General features: G+C 40.1%; 1 protein-coding gene across 1 annotated transcript in view; it reads left to right on the forward strand.

Moving 5' to 3' along the window:
• Nucleotides 1-1,824: 1,824 nt before the first annotated feature.
• The window catches only part of RBBP8NL (RBBP8 N-terminal like), a 48,367-nt gene continuing 27,512 nt past the window's right edge, over nucleotides 1,825-22,679 (forward strand). Inside the window, exons 1-2 of the mRNA XM_075176742.1 lie at nucleotides 1,825-1,915; nucleotides 20,126-20,258. Coding sequence (XP_075032843.1) covers nucleotides 20,192-20,258 — 67 coding nt within the window. The 5' untranslated portion in view covers nucleotides 1,825-1,915; nucleotides 20,126-20,191. The remainder of the gene's footprint in view (nucleotides 1,916-20,125; nucleotides 20,259-22,679) is intronic.

Raw genomic sequence — 22,679 nt, forward strand, 5'->3', positions numbered from 1 at the left:
TTCCTTTTAGTCATGCAGCTGTGTTCACCTACTTTAGTTATGGGCTGGTTGTTTAACCATTTTTCGTCCTTGACTAAAAAAAAAATATCAGTGTGTCATTGCTCTGGTATCCCAGAAAAGGCAGTTCCTGATAGAATGTATGGCATATCTTGCATTCTGGAGTCCCCAAAAACATATTCTGTGAATAAATAGGATCATGCAAAAATCTAACAACTATACACTTCTAAAGATTCTGTTTAATCATACATTTATATTCTGTCATTTTGATGATAGTTAGCCTTTATTATCATTTTTACTTTTTTAAATGTTTATGTTGAATACAGAGAGGGCCAGAATTTCCAAAACTGTAGAATTTTTCACGCTGCTCTGACAACATTTGACGCCAAAGTTTTCTTCTGCCCGGAATTCAAACCGATTAGCTGCAGCTTCGCTCACCTCTATACTAAACCAAAGACTAGTGCTTGCTTATAAAGAGGGAGACAGATGTATGGGGTTTGCAAAACACCACCCAGACTGTCTGTCTTAGAGTATCAGCAATACAGGGCGCATGAAATGCTCTATGGCTCTGTCACCCATTAGTTGAGCTTTTTACTGTGTGTGTTTGGTTGCTGTCTGCTGAACTGATCCTATGGCCCCGGCATGTGGTTGGTGCAGTTTGTAAGCTGTGTTTTTTTCCATCCTTATGAAAAGAGTATGACCAACCAGTTCCTCCAAGCAGGGTGTGGGTATGTAAGAGCGCCGAGGCATCACCTTACACATAGATACTCAGCACCACCTCACAATTGTTTGAATCTAAGATACATGGTAACTTCCTCCCCTCTTCTGGCCACTTTGTACTGAATCCCATTATAATAAGCTCAATAAGACATTGAGGTCACAGGAGTTAACCCCTTCTCTGCTGCACTGTAGGCAAAGCACGGAGTACATTATTCCATATATAAAGTTTATTAATCTTCAGCTATTAAAACCATGGTGGGGTCCTGTTGCTTTGGACCTGCAGAGTACACAGGGTACTGCCACGCTGCCAGGGTCCATGTTCCTCCACAAGGCCTGGGGAGAGATTCATGTTAGACATTTTAAGATAAAATGTATGTGTGCGAACATACTCTTCAATGTATAGTGGAGAATGTGACCAGTATCATCATCATCACCATTTATTTATATAGCGCCACTAATTCCGCAGCGCTGTACAGAGAACTCACTCACATCAGTCCCTGCCCCATTGGAGCTTACAGTCTAAATTCCCTAATATAGACACACACTCACACAGACAGCGAGGGAGAGACTAGGGTCAATTTTGATAGCAGCCAATTAACCTAACAGTATGTTTTTGTGACAGGAAACCAGAGCACCCGGAGGAAACCCACGCAAACACAGGGAGAATATACAAACTTCACACAGATAAGGCGATGGTTGGGACTCAAACTCATGACCCCAGTGCTGTGAGGCAGAAGTGCTAACCACTAGGCCACTGTGCTGCCCATCTATATCATATAAAGAAAATGGTAAGTTATATTAAGTTGCCATCTAACTCTAGACCTTGTACATGAGACAAATACACTGGAGCTGCATGTAATGTTGTCTCGCATTGCACAGCCTCCACCTCCGGGCCCAAATCCCAGCATGCTACAATCGTATCTGTATTTGATCCAGCACCATACAAGTTCTACAGCTTTGTTGGGAAACAGCAGGACCGGTCTGTCCACTTTGAGTATGGTTTGCCTCGTTCCTGCTGCAGGGATGAAGGAACTTAAACCTGTTCAACGGGTTTGTCAAAAAGAAAAAAAAAAAAGACAAATTTATTTTATTTGTGTGTTTGGAAGGTGTGCGGTCGGACTGCTGGTTGTTTCAAGGTAGTCCCAATTTTAACGTGGACACAGAGGCCTGGGGTTCGGGAGCTGTCTGGAAAGGACATGTAAGTAAGATGTGTACGGTGCATTGGCTTTACAGTTAGTCTGCAGCTCAGAGAGATCACACATTGTGACACTGGAGGAGATAAAGGTAATAACAAATATTGAAAATAAATAGGGAACTGTGCCTAGACTAGGTGTTTTCGCAGTTGGAATATAATAAATAAATTCATTAGGTTTTTGCTGTAAATAACATGTTTTTACATTTTCTATGTTCACTGAAGTATACTGAGGGTCACAGCAACTGACAATTTAATATCAATATTTATTATGTATGGTGGACTTAACAGCTGTGGAATGGTGTCAGGTTTTAAATGCTGAGTGGACAAAAGCAGGGACAGGAAGCCTACTTAGGGGATCCCTGCTGATTGAAAATTAATATTAAGTAGATACTTACTCAACTCCCCAGCAATATTGGCTGGCAGTAGTAAGAGGAGTCTTACCACTTTGTGTAAGTCGTAAGTCCACTTGGGCAAAACCTGAACTTGGACTTTCAGTTCCACTTTCACAAAAAAGAAAAGAGAAATAAAAACAGAAAAATAAAAAATAGAAAACAAATACTTTAATATAAAAAAAAGAAAAAAAATGCTTTATTTTAATAATAAAGTATGTTTTCAGCTTCTATTTCCACCCTGAGATAGGTATACTGAATGTATGGCCTAGAGCAGGATTAGACAACCCAGGTCTTGTCAGCTGTTGCTGGGAGATATGTCCCCGCTAACTTAATTTAAGCCACTATAGAGGCTCGAGCTGTATTTTACATGGTAAAAAGAACCAGTGAAATGAATAAAGGGGGTGGCTCTAAAATGATAGAAGGCTGGACTTTGAAGTGAGGTTTTAATTTTTTTCCACCAGGCACATTTACATTTTCATCTAGACGCGTAATCCCACAAAAGGTCTTGCAGAACATCTTCACAGACTTACAGATGCAGTTACTAATAGTGTAATAGGGGTGTGCCGTACATCCCCTATATGTGGTCTGAGGACAAGTGGCATGGCTATGACAAGATGGGGGTGTAGCAAAAACCTGGGGAAATACTTTTTGAAGCGCTATGTTGCCCTGTTCTCCCCTCTCCTCCCCTCCAAACACCTTTATTCCCGTTCCCACAGCACCTATTCCCCACTGATTCCAACTTTCCCACTGCGGAACAAATCTGTCCTGATCAGGTTGGCAGACAGAAATCGGTACTGTCCCGCCTATATAAGGACAGTTGGGAGTTATGTATGGTGTGCACCTACATATGCGCAAGTATGTATATAATTAAATGTGCTGCAAAGCCATATTTATTCTGGCTCTTAAATGATCCCCTTTGTGTCTTTATTCGTTCAGTGATGTCATAAGTCCTTTAGTGAACTAATAGGCTAATTGGTTCAGCCTACAAAATGTATCCCTCCATTCTGTGCAGGTGGTAGGTCTAGGTCCTATTTAATGACATCCCGCCTACAAAAAATGTATTTATGACTTATGACACAGCGCTTTCCCATGAAAAATGACAATTCTATATAGAATACTACACATATATCAAGTCAGTAGCAGACAAAGAAATGGTGGCTATAGATCTGCTAATTCTGAAAGCTTTTTTTAAAAAAGGGGTTAATAATTCTACTTATCAATGGCTGTAGAAGGCACCTGACAACAGAGATGTAACCTGAGGTTGGCGAACCAGCTCCCATATTACCCCGCAGGAATGCAGGAGTTTAGGCTGTCACATAAGAGAAGCTTTGTATTCGCACACCGAGCTGGTGGAATGTCTCAGATTAAATGGCATTGCCTTGTCACCCAGGCAGGAAAAAGGAAAAGAATAAACAGTCTTTTGTCTGCAGGTCGTTAAAAATAATCAAACAAACATGATGAAAAAGTCAAACAAATAGGAACAGTATCAATAGCTTTCTCAAGCAGACCCTGCTGTTTCCCTAATAGATTTTTTCACAATTAAAGGCAAACTGCAACCTATTACTGTTTATTTATACATTATGTTAAGTGAAAGATGTTGTATTTACCTTTTTGTAATCATTTTATATTATAAAAAATAACTAAAATTGACAAAATAATAATTTTTTCATAATCATCATCATTTAGTTATATAGCGCCAGCAACTTCCGTAGTGCTTTACATTTTATAATATTGTCTTATTGTGCAATGTTACCCCTCAGTGATGTCACTAGTTACTTCCTAGCGGACTGAATATAATATATACTGTGTGTTGGTCAGTCCACAAAGTGACTGCCTCCACTGTGTGTAGGTGGCCGATACTCTACAAGAAAAACTATAACATTGATCAATAGCTCTCCTTAAGCATTCTGTCCCTTATACATAAAAAAGAGCTCAATTCAGCATAGGTATTTTGTAACACAATTATGAGAAACCTTTCGTCATCATCATCATCACCATTTATTTATATAGCGCCACTGATTCCGCAGCGCTGTACAGAGAACTCATTCACATCAGTCCCTGCCCCATTGGAGCTTACAGTCTAAATTCCCTAACATACACACACAGACAGACTAGGGTTATTTTAGATAGGAGCCAATTAACCTAACAGTATGTTTTTGGAGTGTGGGAGGAAACCGGAGCACCCGGAGGAAACTCCCTCAAACATAGGGAGTACATACAAACTCCACACAGATAAGGCCATGGTCGGGAATTGATCCTTTCATACAAAAAGATCATTTCAAGTACTTGCAATTGTATGTGCCCTGTTGTTTGAGTAAGCTCCAGAAACATTTACAAACCCCATTCCCTAGGTTCTACTCCCGTTTGGGAAAACTGCTGGGATTTCTATATCTGATATGTTTCTGCTCTATTAATAACATTGGCATTGAGAGCCATTTTAATGGCCGAGATAGAAGGTCTTTTAAACAATTCCCCTTGCAGATTAATTTAATATTAAGTCTGTTGGTGGGCCCCCTGTCCAGTGGCGATTTCATACTTCCCAATAGTAATGATTTTAGAGGTACGGCCCCAATTCTTGTATCCTGAAATAGGAGTGGTCTATCTGAGAGTGGGCGTGTCCTCAGTACAATGTGGGCACGGTAGTGCGGATATGGACAGGCTTTGGGTGGGTCAGAGTGTGGTTTGGGAAAACAGTGGGCAGGATTTATGTTGTCCAGAAGCTTTTTTTTCAATTGTTGGGAGTTATGCATTGATAAATGGAATTTTTTTCCCATTTACTAAAGTGCCCTTGGAGTGAAAGTTTAGAAACAGGAAGTTGCTGGTTGGTCGGTAGCTCGCACAGTCACTGGCTCTAGGACATTGTTTACACATTTTCTCCCTTCAGCTAATCCACCATCTGACCTATTATTTAATAACAGTAGTACGCAGTTATATACACCCTTTCCTGTCTTATACATACACAAAACAGACTTAACTCTTAATTAGTTCACATACTCTGTTGACACAAGTCTTCTTTTAACGCCACTCTTGTCTCAACTCCATGCTGAGTTGTACATATTGCTGGTGGTTACTTCACTTTAAAATTGTTTCTATTAAAATCTCCAACAAAATGAATTACAACAGTGTATAATCAATACTTTCTATATCTTCTGATAACATTTAGCTATAATAAGTTATAGGTTTCTTTATAAGTAATGAAGAAAAGTTATAGGGAAATGGAAGAACAGAGATGTCTGGTCAAATAATGTCAGATACTTTGTTATAGTGACTAATTTCTCATAGGGTCCAAATCATTTTAAAATTATTATATGAATCTTGATTGAAATTAGTCTTTCCATAGTGTAAATATACTCAAGTTTGGTTAAAACTTTCTTCCAACTACTGGGATGTCTCCAATGTGAAGCTATTACTTGACAAGTAGCCATACACATTATGTTAACTAATCTTGTGGAATTTTAGTTTAATGATGGATTTATTCACACACCTGGTATTTCCTCAAACAATCCTCTGAATTAGCCAGTCTAGTTTGTTTAAAGTGTGACCACCCCTCTAATCACGTGAATCAGTATCACCTGGGGAGGTTTTTACTAGAGATGGTCACTGACCCCTGTGTTTTGGTTTTGGATTCGGTTTTGGATCTGGATTACCGTCGTGTTTTGGTTTTGGTTTTGGTTTTGCAAAACCGCCATTGCGTGTTTTGGTTTTGGTTTTGGTTTTGTTTGGTTTTGTTTTGCTATTTTTTTGGAAAATCCATGTTTTTGGGCCTAAATTAACCCAATTTAGTGCTCCAACTGTTTTAGAGACAAGTAATCTAATTGTTGAGGTAATAAATCATCCAAAAAAACAGTTTAATTCTTCGTTGGTAGGCCTATTCTACACACAAAACAGATTGTCTTCCTCTCCATCTATGCATATTGGCAATGCAGCCATCGTCTTTGAATGTATATTACACCCTACACTTATAGTTAAATATGTAAAGAAATGGAAAAAGCCAGTTTGGTTTCTGTCTCTCAAGGCCCCCCTCCACTTGTATAAAATACCAAAAAATTCAGCCATTATAGACTGTACAATATTAATTGACATGGAGAAAGCCAGTTTGGTTTCTGTCTCTCTAGGCCCCCCTCCACTTGTATAAAATACTAAAAAATTCAGCCATTATAGACTGTACAATATTAATTGACATGGAGAAAGACAGTTTGGTTTCTGTCTCTCTAGGCCCCCCTCCACTTGTATAAAATACCAAAAAATTCAGCCATTATAGACTGTACAATATTAATTGACATGGAAAAAGCCAGTTTGGTTTCTGTCTCTCTAGGCCCCCCTCCACTTGTATAAAATACCCAAAAATTCAGCCATTATAGACTGTACAATATTATGAAAAATGGACAAAGCCAGTTTAGGGTCACTCTGTCTATGACACCCTACCCTTAAGGATAAATTGCCTTAACAGCAGCCTTTCAAGATGGTATGTGATATGGAAATGCCACAAGTCCCTTTCCTCTTTGGGGGTAGATTGCACCCTACACTTACATAGAAAGTTTTAAAAAGATGTTATCGGCATCATCTTCAGCTTAATCCTCACCCTCATCAGTGTGTACGTCATCATCACAGACTATCAATTCATCGCCGCTTGAATCCGCCATTAGAGAACAGTCAGTGCTTGGATGTCTTGGATGGTGAAGGCCTTCCTCGTGGAAGATGTAGTTCATTTTTATAAACATCATTTTCTCCACATTTTTGGGAAGTAACCTTCTACGGCGATCACTGACTAAGTTCCCTGCTGTGCTGAACACTCGTTCAGAGTACACACTGGAGGGTGGGCAGCTTAGGTATTGCAAAGCAAGTTTGTACATGGGTTTCCAAATGGCCTGCTTTTCTTCCCAGTAAGGAAAGGGACTGTCTGACATTTCCATATCAACTACCTCTTGAAAGTAATCCTCCACCATCCTTTGCATGTTTATACTCATATTGGATGGAGTTATGGGCAAAGTGACACATTTTTTTGAAAAATCCTTCAAACCAGCCCAGATGTTAAATTGTTCTGGTCTGCCCCCTGTGTCTTCACTGCTTCTTTTTTGGAAATTTAATTTTTTACGAGCAACAGCTTGAGAAAGTGAAGGAGGACACGTCGTCAAGCCGAGGCCCAGTTCAGCGGCCAACTTGCTGAGCAATAGCTCCTTGCAAAAGTTCACATATCGCTCATTTACAAGTAAAGACTCAATGTAGGTTTTAAACCTTGGATCAAGCACAGTGGCCAAAACGTACTGATCCGAGTTCAAGATCTTAATAACTCGAGGATCATTGTGAAGCGAATTAAGTACTTGATCGACAAGGCCAACATACTTTGCTGAATTGCTTGCTTTCAGCTCCTCCTTCATTTTCTCAAGCTGCTTTTCCAATAGTCTAATTAAAGGAATGACTTGGCTCAAACTAGCAGAGTCTGCCCTGACCTCACATGTCACAACTTCAAATGGTTTCAGCACCTTGCACAGCACTGAAAGGATTCCCCACTGTGCAAGAGTGAAATACATCCCCCCTCCTTTCCCAATGTCATGACTTGTGCAATATGCTTGGATGGCTTTGCGCTGTTCCTCCATCCTCTGAAGCATGTACAGGGTGGAATTCTACCGAGTTACCACCTCTTGCTTAAGTTGGTGGCAGGGCAAGTTAAACTGCTCTTGGAGCTGCTGTAATCTCCTACATGCAGTGGCTGAATGCCTGAAATGGCCTGAAATTTTACGGGCCACCGAAAGCATCTCCTGCACCTCACGGTTATTTCGTAGGAAGCTCTGCACCACCAAGTTGATGGTGTGAGCAAAACAGGGAATATGTTGGAAGTCACCCAGCTGTAATGCTCGCACTATATTGTTGCCGTTATCTGAAATGACATACCCTGGGGAGAGTCCGAGTGGTATAAGCCATGCATCAATCACATCTCTCAGTTTGCGTAACAAATTGTCAGCCGTATGCCTGTTAGTGAAGCCGGTGATACAAAGAGTGGCCTGCCTGTGACAAATGTTACGTAGTGGTGTACATGCTGCTGCTGTTCCTGCTGGTGAAGGTGAATGACCAACCCAGTGGGCTGTCACAGTCATATAGTCTTTGGTTTGGCCACTTCCACTTGTCCACATATCTGTGGTTAAGTGAACAGTGGGCAGAATGGCATTTTTCAGCGCAATCTCTACATTTTTACACACTTTTTGGTATAGTTGTGGAATAGCTTTACGGGAGAAATGGTGTCGCGATGGAATTCTGTAACGCGGACACAAAACCTCAATTAACTGTGAAAAACCAGCTGCGTTTATTGTGGAGATTGGACGCAGATCTAACACTAACATTGCAGCCATGGCGTCTGTGATTCGCTTGGCGACTGGGTGACTGCTGTCATATTTGCTTCCCCTCGCAAATGATTGTTTCACAGTTAATTGCTGAAATGTAGGACTGCTCATTTTATTAACCTGCCTCTGGGATGACGATTCACCCCCAGCAGCAGCAACAGCAGCAGCAGGACTAACGCTTTCTTCAGAGGAATCAATAATAGTGCCGGAGTCATCCAGCCTTAAGTGGGATGCCAGGCTAACTCCGAGCGCTACTGAGGATATTGATGAGGATGGTGTGGTGGGTGTATTTTGTGGCCGTCGGTATGTCGGTGAGCGGAGGGTCTTAGCTGATGAGGGAGTGCTTGTATTCTTTTGGGAAGAACTTTCAGCTTTTCCCAACACTTTGCCATGAACTCTCGTTAAATGGCGTAACATAGACGAGGTTCCAAGATGGTTAAGGTCCCTCCCTCGACTGACTGTGGCTTCACATACACTACAAATGGCTATACAATTGTTGTCTGGATTTGGGTAGAAATAATTCCACACATAAGAAGTGGATTTTTTTGTTTTATGCCCAGGCATGACAATGGCCTTTTTCTTGTCACGTGCCAGAACTGCTGCCACTGGTGCAGGACTTACACAAACAACCTCATCCTCATCAACATCCTCATTAGCGCCCTCGTCGCCTACACAAATCTCCCCCTCATCCTCTTCTAATTCCAAAGTGGCATCCTCAATTTGGGTATCATCGGCTACACTCGGGCTATTAAGGCACACATCAGCAGAATGCTCACGATTAGACATCCCACTGTTGGATGGACTCTCCACAGGGATTGTTGTCATTTGTGAATCAGAGCAAATATTCTCCTGTAATGCCTCACTGTTATCTTGCAGCTCGGCTTTGACGCGTAACAGTAGTTGTGCACCAATTGTAGGCTGGGTAACTTTTTGGGATCTGCCACTAATAGCCAAAGGTGAAGGCCTCATTCTCTCTTTGCCACTGTGTGTGTAGAATGGCATGCTTGCAATTTTTTTTTTATCGTCACTTAACTTTTGCTCAGTTACACTTCTTTTTCGCTTCAATACAGTAAAAATTTTTTGGGTTTTTGTTTTTTGCACTAATTTGAAAACACTCTGTTGTTTGACATCGCCTTGGCCAGATGACGTACTGGGAACACTAACATCAGGACTGGTGACAGAACCTGGTTGCTCATTCAGATCATATGTGGACTGCTTTGAATCCATTCTGAGCGCAAACCACTGGGGAGTGCTAAAAATTATTTAGTAGATACTGCTGACAGTTATGACTTTTGACAGCCAGAAATATTAATGCACAATTAGGGAGGACACCCCAAAAGCACTGAGGAGTGCTAAAAATTATTTGGTAGATACTGCTGACAGATATGACTTTTGACAGCCAGAAATATTAATGCACAATTAGGGAGGACACCCCAAAAGCACTGAGGAGTGCTAAAAATTATTTAGTAGATACTGCTGACAGATATGACTTTTGACAGCCAGAAATATTAATGCACAATTAGGGAGGACACCCCAAAAGCACTGAGGAGTGCTAAAAATTATTTAGTAGATACTGCTGACAGATATGACTTTTGACAGCCAGAAATATTAATGCACAATTAGGGAGGACACCCCAAAAGCACTGAGGAGTGCTAAAAATTATTTGGTAGATACTGCTGACAGATATGACTTTTGACAGCCAGAAATATTAATGCACAATTAGGGAGGACACCCCAAAAGCACTGAGGAGTGCTAAAAATTATTTAGTAGATACTGCTGACAGATATGACTTTTGACAGCCAGAAATATTAATGCACAATTAGGGAGGACACCCCAAAAGCACTGAGGAGTGCTAAAAATTATTTAGTAGATACTGCTGTTAGATATGACTTTTGACAGCCAGAAATATTAATGCACAATTAGGGAGGACACCCCAAAAGCACTGAGGAGTGCTAAAAATTATTTAGTAGATACTGCTGACAGATATGACTTTTGACAGCCAGAAATATTAATGCACAATTAGGGAGGACACCCCAAAAGCACTGAGGAGTGCTAAAAATTATTTAGTAGATACTGCTGACAGATATGACTTTTGACAGCCAGAAATATTTATGCACAATTATGGGGGACACCCCAAAAGCGCTGGGGAGTGCCAAATATGAAGAAAAAATAATAAACCTCTATCCTCCTCTCTGCACTAGCGATTTTGGTTAGAGCAATTGCAAGAACAATATTGTATTCTCTGTCCCTGCTCTAATTAGCCTATGACTACACCCTGCTCTCTCCCTCTGTCAAATGGCGATGGATTGCTGTGGAGGCGTGTATTTATAAAGTTGAAGTATCGCGAGAACCGAGCCCCGAGATCCGACGACGTCACAATGACGTTCGGCCTCGATTTGGATTCGGAACGGGCGGGAGAGTACCGAGCTGCTCAGCTCGGTACTCGGATACCCAAAGTTCGGGTGGGTTCGGTTCTCGGAGAACCGGACCCGCCCATCTCTAGTTTTTACTGATTTTTAATAAAGCCCAAAATATACTGTTTGGTGCTAGTTGAGATGATTGGCAGAAAACTGCAGTGTGGTGTCCCCCCATATTCTGTTAACCAGCCCCAGACTAGCACATGGCATGTTGCCCAGACCCCCCGCCCCCTCTGCTTGAACATTTCAGGTATACAGGGACTAACTGTGGCTGTTTAGGCCAATAATATTAGCTGATGGGAAATTAGGCCAATCATTAGGTGCTGGAAGATGGGCACCAGCCAATGAGATCAGGTCTACATTGTGAACATGATATCATTGGCCATTGTGCGTCTGCAGGACATGCTGATTGGCTTCCCTTCTTAGAGCTACTCTGATTGAACTGAACACCTACATTTTTCACTTGCCAGAGAGAAAGTGAAGAGAGAAGCTATATGCTTTCCAACGGCTCTTCTCTTTTCCATCATAGGCGCTTTGTGCAATATTGGGTTTTGTAAACTGGCTTGCATTAGGATGGTGCAAAATGGGCAGGGGTTTGTATATTGTGATTGGAATGAAGTGATGTCTGTGCAAAGTGGATGAGAATGGGATCTGCAATGGGGCAATGCAAAAGGGCGGCAATGCAATCTGCAATGGGGGTGGAGTCATGTCACTGTGGCAGACATTACAGCTCTGTGCATAGTATTTGATAATGGAGGTCTGTACAGTGCGGCCTGTGAAAATTGTCTCTCAGTGTAATAATCATGAGGGCACTGTACTGGCTTGATTGTGTGAGGAAATCAGAGGTCAAAGTCATAAAACTGCTTCCCTGCTTTGTCCCCCCATGTAGTCTTTATCTGGGTCTGCCAGTCTCCCTGTGATTATAATTTCACTTCCTGCTGCGTGCTTTGCTTTTAACTCTATATTACTCTACCTTCTCGGTCACAGTAAATTTTAAAATAGCCTATTGGAGTTCACTTCTGTATAGTTTTATGAACTCCAATTGGCTAATCTGGAATTCACTGGACAGGGTAAAGTAGCAGTGTTAGGTGCACCTAATGCAGCTGGTAGTGATTTTATAATCATCAGAATCATGTGGCAGGAAAATATGCACATACAGCCTGAATAATAAACCTGTGGGCAAGATATTGGCTTTGTGCTGCTTCCCCACACCGTTTCGGTCAAAATAAAAAATATATATTTAAAAAATGGGTCAGAATATTTTTTCGCACCTGGTTGCACGCTTTTGATATAACATACCGATATTTTATGCTATGCCTCCTAACTCTTCCTTCAAAGCTTTGAAGGGGTGTTTTTATGGATGGCTGGGAGTGGCTCAGTACTTCTGAAGAGTTGGGCAAGGGATGTGGCATGCCCCCAATCATGTCATATGCTCTTTGCACTGTGTCCTGAATACAAAATGATAACTGTTGTAAGGTAATATATGTGGGAGGGGGGCATCTATGCCTGCGGTATGTGTTTACGGCATACTTGCCTACTTTGGGCAACTTCATTCCGGGAGAGGGGTGTGACTGGAGGGCGGGAGGGGGCAGGGTGCGGCCAAACACTTCCCTTTGGCCCCGCCCCACGACGGAAATTACGTTTTGTTGTTGGGGGTGGGGTAAAATGACGCGATTCACAGCGAATCGCGTCATTTTGAGACGCCAGTAGGGGGATGCGGGAGATTTTCCTGCTCTACCGGGAGTCTGTGCGACTGACCCGAATTTCGGGAGAGTTGGCAAGTATGGTTTACGGACTGTTGGCAGGGCACCCTATTTCTAATTTTCATACGGAGGCCATTTAAAGGTGTGTTCAACCACTGGGAAAGAAGAGAGTAAGAAATCAGAATAGAGAATAATTAGGGTAAGGAAAAGAGAGAGACTGAGGGATAAAGGAGAGACATCTGACAAAGGAAAACAAGAACTCTGTTGAGAAAAAGATTAAAATGTATTCAGTCTCAATGTTGTTATTAGATAACAGCTTACACTATATGAATAAACAACACCTTGTGACTCAACCGTACTTGTTATTTACAGTAAAACAATTTGACTTAAAAAAATGTCTGTTGCAGGGTTATTGCTGCAAGTTCTTTCGCCTTGTTCTGCAATCAAGCATTTGGAAACCCTTCTCTAGAAATGCTGCTTTTGCCCCTGCTGCTTAAACAAATCCGCAGTGGGAACGTGTAAATGCCCATATCCCCTCTCACCGCCCCCAGAAGAAACAGACTAGTTTAATTCATTTCTCAGTAGCCTGGATATTTTTACCACAGGAAGTTAGGAAATATAAATGGTCTGAATAGGCAAAATGCTTTTTTTGTGTGAAATGATCAGCATGATAGATACAAAATAAGTAATAAATAATCAAGAAATTTCTATTTGGTACATTTTTCGCTCTATTATAAACGTATTTCAATAAATAAAAAAGAGCTCCATTACTGTCTAATAAATAAGCAGGGTGGTACAAATAATATTCTGTGTAAAAATGAATGCAAGATGCAGGTCAGGAAGCAAAACATGGCACAACGCAAATACCTTTTACCAGGATAGATGGTGAATAATTCTGATGTAATACAGGTACTCCTCACTTAACGACTGAGTTCCGTTCCTACGACTAGGTCGTTAAGCGAATTGGTCGCTAAGTGAGTACAGTACTGTTATATGCACCTACATGTATTGTAATCATTTTTATTGATTCTGAATGAAGAAATAGACTAAAGAAAACTGTATTTTGATATGTTTGCTTTGCATTGCATAACACTGCATAACAGAAAATAAACATGTATACAGTAAAGCTCTACAAACAGCAGCAATTATAACAATGAGGACCCAGGGAGAACCTGGTCGTAACTCCGAGTGGTCATTAAATGGGTAGGTTGTTAAGTGAGGAGTACCTGTACACATTTTTGTACCATTGTTCTACATAGAAGGTGGAGTTAACATTTAGTGCTCACAAGTTCAAGCACACAGTCCTCATAAACTGAAATAACAAGTTCTCTGCAATGTCATATTTCTTTACAATGGGTGAAATGACCCACAGTCTGCACAGAACCAAACCTTCCTGTTCCATAGAGCTTACAGTCATAAAACAGTTCTATTTGTCTGTGATAGATGTCTTAGAGTCGGAAGGCTAGTTTTCCTGACGACCTTGAATTTTAGCTGCAAATATGAGTGAAGAAAATAAGATTTTCCAGAATATCTGAAAGTCATCAAACATATCTTGCATGAACTGCATCATATTGTAATTTATAACATAAATCTGTACTTCATATGTACACTGTCCTAGGATGCACCTTCAGTCTATTGCTGAGATCCTGTTCTTGAAAAAAAAAGCAGAGATGTGTCATATAGACATCACACACTTGTAATGTTACTTACTGCAAACATATGCAATTCCTGGCAGTGTAGCTGGTTCTCCACAAAGCAGATACATTCCTGTAACAGGATTCACTAAAACAATAGCCGAGTCATTAAATGACAAGTCTATTAGGGTCTATTTATCAGAGAGAGAGAGAGAAGCCCTGAATCCTGTGGAAACAGGAGTTTTCATGGGATTTAGGGTTTCTCCCTATTTACCAAACCCCCCAGCCAGTGAAGACTATCGCCAGTTATCGGAGTTATAAATCGCCAGGGACCTCCTGTAATGATGCTACCAACCTACTTACCAAGGACAGCGGCAATACAAATACGACCGACCATTCTCCTCCAATTGTTAACTCTTTCTCAGGATGGCATTTTTTTCAAGTTTTTTTTTTTTTTTTTTTTAAAAAATGAAATCTAGTTTTTACATTTTTTATTTTTTGGAGCTTGAAGCCCAATTCCGGGCTTCCAATTCCAGTGCACTTTGCAAACCAGCTTGCCAGGTCAAGCATGCACTGAAACACCCTCCACAGCAGTGACATTATATTTCATAATTTCCAGATAAAAGATTATGCGGTATGCATGAGATAGGAAATCTTGTTATTGGAGGGGTCTAGGTAAATAGACCCTTTAGTCTTAAATTGAGTTTTGTAAAATGCAGAAATTTTAAGTTTGGGGTTTGCCCCAAATGTTGATGTTCTAATAGCAATCAGACACCAATTACACTTGACCGTGACAAGAAGGGGCAGTCCCAGGTTTTGGAGACATGTGTGGTTATGACTCTGTGTTTCATTACTGACAAACTGCACAGTAAAAAATCCTTTTTTTCTGCTTCTTAGTTAATTCTTCCCATTAATTTTTATTTTGTGGCTTTAATAAGTTATCATTAATGCGTAGTATTAAAAATGCAAAAAAGAAACCAAAAAAACCCTTTCATAATCAAATTGGTGAAACATGTAATGAAAGGGGCTGCAGTGTCCATCAGGACAGTATAACGTGTGATATGCGTTTCTGAACTTAGCAGCAAAGAGTATCTGAAAACTATTTTAATCTTTGGCCAACTAAGAGACATTTCTGTTATAAATGACTAGGCGTTGCGCTGGTACAATTTGTAATGTTTATTAGCTTTTAGCTTTTTATTAGCTTTTTATATATTAGCTTTTTATATATTTTATATATTAGCTTTTATATATTAGTTTTTATATATTAGCAAATTCTTTGGTAAATAGACCAAAAATGCTATTTAGAAAATAAGATTTGTTGCTTTGTTGCATTGTCGTTATGTCATGTTGTGACGAGGTTTCCTTCCAGCAGTGCAACAATTGTTTACAACAAAAAAATTACGTTTTCAATATTTGTCGCTCTGTCACTTTGTGGTCTAATAGGCTACTTTTTTAATACTAAATAACCATGAAAAATTTGGCAGCTTTACCTTGACAGCTGTGTAAGATATTTGCCAACAAATAAACAAACTTCTTATTTTATATATATAGATTAGAGCAAACAATTGGAATATGTTTTTCATGATGCTGGTGGCTCCCTGGTGACAACCACTTGCCTGGGGTAGCTATCAGAGACACACCAGATCCAGCCATGCCGCTTAATCCTGAGAGCATGGTTAGCGAGAGACAAACCTGATGTTGATGGGTTCAGAGAAGGTAAAATAGTGAGGGATGAAGCCAACGTTGATGGGTTGGAGAAGGTAGAGTAGTGATCGATGAAGCCAAAATTGATGGATTGGAGAATGTAGAATAGTGAGGGATGAAGCCAACATTGATGGGTTGGAGAAGTTAGAATAGTGAGGGATGAAGCCAACATTGATGGGTTGGAGAAGATAGAATAATGAGGGATGAAGCCAACGTTGATGGGTTGGAGAAGGTAGAGTAGTGAGGGATGAAGCCAAAATTGATGGGTTGGAGAAAATAGAATAGTGAGGGATGAAGCCAAAGTTGATGGGTTAGGGAAGATAGAATAGTGAGGGATGAAGCCAAAGTTGATGGGTTGGAGAGGGAAGAATAATGAGGGATGAAGCCAACGTTGATGAGTTGGAGAAGGTAGAGTAGTGAGGGATGAAGCCAAAATTGATGGGTTGGAGAAAATAGAATAGTGAGGGATGAAGCCAAAGTTGATGGGTTAGGGAAGATAGAATAGTGAGGGATGAAGCCAAAGTTGATGGGTTGGAGAGGGAAGAATAGTGAAATAAAACTGAAGTCCATGGACAGGCAAAACAAAACAAAATTCTTTGGAGCACCAGCACAGAAAAACAAATCCAGACTTTGCTTGTGCAAAACTTGGTATTAGTGAGGGCTTTATAAAGGCTGCATACTGGTGAAGTCTCTTATTGCTGATTGACTTGACCTTTAGAAGTGCATATTCAGTCATTGATAAAGAGTGTGCGGTTATCAGTGATGATGGTTCACCTGTCATCTGTTGCTGGTATTGTGGTGGATCCTCACAGTCTCATGCAAAATAGCATTTACAAAGGAAATATTGTATAGTAAACAATACTTTTTTACCTTGATTTTCTAAATACTAATTATACTAAGTTGTGTTTATCTCCCTGTAATAGTATGGGATTTTTTTCTCCACATTTTGAAGATTTTTTTAACCTTGTTCAAGATATTTTATTAAAGCATAGTTTGTATGCTCTCCCTGTGTTTGCGTGGGTTTCCTCCGGTTGCTCCGGTTTCCTCCCACACTCAAAAAACATACTGCTAGGTTAATTGGCTGCTATCAAAAATTTACCCTAGTCTCTGTCTGTCTTCCTGTCTGTCTATCTCCCTCTTTGTCTGTCTGTGTCTGTGTGAGTGTGTGTCTATATTAGGGAATTTAGACTGTAAGCTCCAATGGGGCAGGGACTGATGTGAATGAGTTCTCTGTACAGCGCTGCGGAATTAGTGGCACTATATAAATAAATGATGATGATGATGATGATGATGATGAAAGCATATACAGATCTTACTAGTTTTATAACTGGTTTAATAGCAGAAATAACAGTTAAAGAAATAAATCAGATTGAATTAGTAAATATTACTGCTTAACATCTCAATAATGGGCATGGTCACACCCATTGGCTTCTGTTCCCAGGTAAGAAATCCAATCTGCCAAAGAGTTGTCCAAAAGGCATTATATCTTTTAATGCCCTCTTTTCCCCTCATTGCATATATCTTATCATTTACATCAGGGGTGTCCAACCTTTTAGCTACATTGGAAGACGACGAGTTGGTTTGGGCCGCACATAAGATACACTAACAATAACGATAGCTGATCATCCAAAAAACCATAGAAAACATAGTTAACATATATATATATATATATATATATATATATATATATATATATATATGAGAAAAAAAGTGATATATATCACTTTTTTTTCAAATCCCCCTATACTTACCTTTCAATCGCCCTGTTCAATAAATCCTCTCTAGTTATTATACTATAATCACTTTTTGTATTGTTTCAATGCAATATCAATAAAGTGCATTTAAGCCAGGCATTGTATATCAGGGTGCCCTGACCAGGCCTGCGGTACCTAACATATACATCACTGTGACCCCAAATTGTGACCTGTTTTGCTAATTACACCACTATGTTAGTTAAGGGATAACAACTTATAATGGCCAAAGAGAATAATATATAATGCCCCATTAGTATTACAAGTAGAAGTATGTAGCAGGGAGATAAGGTCCATGATGCTCCAGGACCAGGTGACTTTTATTCACTGGTCAGCGTCCCTTAAAATAATAACAAAAATCCACCTTAACTTACCTTTTAATCGGCTTGTTCTCCTGTCCTCTTCTCTTTTCTCCAATTCTGTGCTGCTGATTCTTCTTCTCGCGCGGGTGACTCCTCTGTGCTGCGCTCCGCAATGGATGTTGAGTGTGATGACATCATGCCCGACATTCACTGCGAGCACCGCATGGAGGAGGAGACAAGGGAGGGAGCCGGAGTACCAGCTGACGTGACCGCAAGGTAAGTATTTTCTTTTCTTTTTTTTGCAGGATTTTTTTTTTCCATTAACAGCGCTGCCCCCTTGCCACAACCAAAACTCCTTCTGGGCCACATTTACAGGCGGGCCGCAGGTTGGACAACCCTGATTTACATATATTCAATAAATGCAAGTTAGTTATAAGTGTTATATATTGCATTGGTAACAGTGCATGAACATAACTCTATTGCTTAACAATAATATCAATAACACATAGGTAATACATCATGCTCTATATAATTAATGTTTTGTGCAGCTGGTGATAATCTGTGATCAAAAGTGCACTAAATGAAAACAAATATAAATCTTCACATTATCCACCATATTGGAAACAAACCAATATAAATCTCTACCATATTCCTGCGACTCCTACAAAAGATAATCTCGGCAGAAAATGTTGTATAAAGTCTCTGTACAAGTTACTTGAATCCAGTCAATTAATTCCACACTATGCTGAGCAACTAGCCCGTGCTTCTGGCGACACTCCCAGTATTCCAAAATGGAAATATAGGGAAGCTTAACGCCACGCCCAAATTAGCCCAACCACGCCACAAAACAAATGTAACTGTCAAGGTCAAGGAAACACCACAGTGATCCTGAACAAGGATGTCTTTATTAATGTTGAACTTTCTTTAACAATCAGTATAGTCTTTTGCTGAAACTTCTCAACAACAATTGTTAACTCTTTGCACAGTTTCTTTCTTAAGAAAACAATAACAAGAAGAGCAACTAGTGAGCATTGTAAATTCTGTGGATTTTTTTTTTAAAAAAAAACAAGCCTAACTACTTCAATTTATCTAGAATGGTTCTTCCTTTTAATACTGTCTTTAGCTTTGTTCATGTTTTATTCCTCTATCTCCTGAGTCAAGTCTCAGGGGTATATTTACTAAACTGCGTGTTTGAAAAAGTGGAGATGTTGCCTATAGCAACCAATCAGATTCTAGCTGTCATTTTGTAGAATGTACTAAATAAATTATAGCTAGAATGTGATTGGTTGCTATAGGCAACATCTCCACTTTTTCAAACACGCAGTTTAGTAAATATACCCCTCAGACTGTATACCTCTGTCCTATTTCTTTCTCCTTTCTTTGCTTGTTCCTGTGTTGCCTCTTCTCCTCCATCTTCGATCGTTTTTAGGAATTGGGGTATGGTTTCTGTGGAGCTTGTTTTATCTTGATTTTGCTTTCAAAAAAGTTGGGAGTATGATTTCTTGTGAAGCTTTATTAGTTGAGTGTACGAGGAGCATCGTTAGCTCAAAGGTTAGCCAGTTGTATCTTCTTTTTTTGGCAAAGCTGGCAGCATCCTTACCTGGTGGTTAAACTAAATGCTGCATCCTGATATTTACATGCTCATTGCAAATCCCAATTTTCAATAATCAGCACTGATTTACGGAAATCAGAAGGTACTTGCCCTGACGGAAAAATTGTGGCGTGAGCAGATCAAGAGGTGTTTGGGGCAGATTATGGGCTAATCTGTCCCAATTGTTTTCAACTGTAATTTTTGGCAGGTATGTTTTATGGTGGCTGGAATCTATAAAATCAATAATTATAATATGAGTATATTTTTTTTTATCTTAGTGGCACATTTAATGGTAAGAGTGTCTAGGTTTAATATGTGAGATGCTAAAGGCAAGTCTCTTTTTTTAATGAAATAACTGTCTCTCTCTTCTTCTGTTCTCAGGGCAACAACTGAACAATTCTAACCTAGAATCTGTGAGCAAGAAGTGCGACTTTTTCAGACAGTAATATGGCTAATGACAGCTTTAGCGAAGCTCTGCACAGGCTGAAGGAGATCCATGAGAAAGAGGTGTTAGGTGAGAGAGAACATGTAGTCAAATTCCTGTAATTAATGATTTTCAGTGCTCCAGACATCCAAAATAAAGCTAATTCATGAACTGTAAAAAATGTGGTTTGCAATATTTCAGAATTTTCTAAAGTGCCCCTAACTGTCCAACAAGCATATTTTAAGGTACACGTCCACTTTCCAGTCTTTGGAAACATCCCCATAAAAAGGGTACACATCTATATTTGCAGGTTGTAGGTGCTCCACAAAATGTAATTGCAGAAACAGTAAAAACCCTTTTAGACTACCCACGGGTAGTCTACTTTAAGTCTTCCCTTTATGCTCACCCCACCTACTCCCCTTCCAGAACTCATATTACCAAACCCTTTATTGGAATTAAAATGTAATGTAATCTGAGCAGTGTTGTCTGAATGTATACATACATTGAATAACAATTTACATTTGAAACACTGATATGTACTTAAAAATCGGACACATGGGATCTCTAGGATGAGCATTTAGAAACAGGCGATAGGTAAGAAGGGGGTATTTAATCTTGTTTTTCCTTCAGTGCACAACTGAACACACTTATGTCTAAATCTATACTTGTCCTGCCCTCATCAGTCCAACTCCTCCTTACCGAAAGTGTAATCTTTTACACCCCTGCAGATGCCACCATTTTGTCCCGCTTATTGATCCACGTTCTATAAAATTGGGCACACTTGCTAAAAAGCATCAATTTTTGCATGGTTGTAAATAAGCCTAAGTAGATGCACCCATTTTCTGTGCTGAATATGCATATGAATGCAGCCTACTAAGTTAGTTGGACATGTTGACATCACTGCAGCATGAAGTGAAAGAGGCCATTTTTTAGGATAAACCAATATTTATGATATTGGAGCCTATTAATTCTGTTGGAGCCAGTGACATCACTGAGGCATGATTTTGTCATTCCACTCTAATAGAGCATATGAACACTGGATCTCTCTATCACCGCTGGGTCTTACTAAAAATTTTCTTAACAACCAAATGCATTAAATAGCTCACTGTGTATGTCCCTCTTCCCCTCCACAACACCTTTACTTATCTAAAATAAAGACACAGAGACATATATAAGTTGGCTAAAAATGGAGGACACAGTTTATTAACTTAAATTACCTTTTGGTGGCGGAGAAAGAGCACTGTGGGACAGCTACCAAGCTGATGACAACAAGCAAACGTGGAAAGATTGGTGAAACCGCCGTGCATCCACTTAACAGGGGATCTCCATCCCTAAATATCTGACATGCGTTAACATGGCGTCAGAGTGACTGTACCCCCTCTAAACTCACGCTTGCCCCCCCTCACCGAGCCGGACAAGGGAACCTCCTCACCGAAGGATCAAAGAGTTACTGCTGCCTTGAAGGGGACAGTGACCCGCAGCCAAACAACACTAGCGCCTTAATTATCAGCCGCTGACCGCAGCGCCTTCCTACCAACCGCGCCTGCTCTGTGGTGAATCGGAAACAAAACTGTTGAAACAGAGCTAATTAACCAAAAACTACCCCAGGCATGGGTGGGCGGGATCTTGTGAAGAAGAGTGAGGCAACCAGGAAGTGCTGCCTCCTGTATGAAAACCCTGACCCTCCCACTCTACAACCATTGGTCGGGCTGTAACTACAGTTAAACCCTTAAAGGTAAGTGTAAGCTCAGATGCAAACACTGTCACTATTTAAGTGCGTTTGACTTAGGACCTTACTTGTCAGTAGCATTGTTCATTAAATATGGCTGTCAATGTCTCTTTGAACTATTATTCAAATATCCCATATATCATCTATATATCTTACCATCATAAGTCGCCATATTAACACTGGTTCTAACTTAAACATATTACAAATGCATTCACAATTTAATGTTTCTGACACATAGCAACTCCCCTAACCATCACTGAATGCCTATGAGATCTCTTAACCTCCTAAGACCCTATAGCAACATATCACTTTGCACTATTTCAAGTTCAAATATTACCCTCCTTAGATTTCTTACTAACTTAAGATCCTGTGGCAGCATTAGACCTCTACAAAGCTCAATATCATCAAGAATATAAGTACACTATTCATTTTCGTGGAAATATCCTTTTTCCATATACATTATAACCTATTCTCTTCTGCGCTTTGTTTTTGTTGAACAGTAGAAATATATTTGTTATACGTTACTACATAATTCCCCGGAATTGACTGAGACTAGAGGCAGGGTTGTAGCTTTATCAAGTCTTTAAGGACAGGATGAGACATGATTCAGAACCATGAGAAAAATGTCCTGGGAAAGAGAGAGTGAAATGGGCTGAGTTGGTTAAACGAGTAAAGCCGGTGGAGAGACTGCATTGTTCTTTTCCTCGCATAAACAGGCCTGAGGAGAACCACTCATGAATAGACTTGTCTTAGTGCTCAGTCAATGTCTATGTATTTTCAAG

The sequence above is a fragment of the Mixophyes fleayi genome, chromosome 6 (genome assembly GCF_038048845.1).
Source record: "Mixophyes fleayi isolate aMixFle1 chromosome 6, aMixFle1.hap1, whole genome shotgun sequence".
NCBI classification, from domain to species: Eukaryota; Metazoa; Chordata; class Amphibia; order Anura; family Limnodynastidae; genus Mixophyes; species Mixophyes fleayi.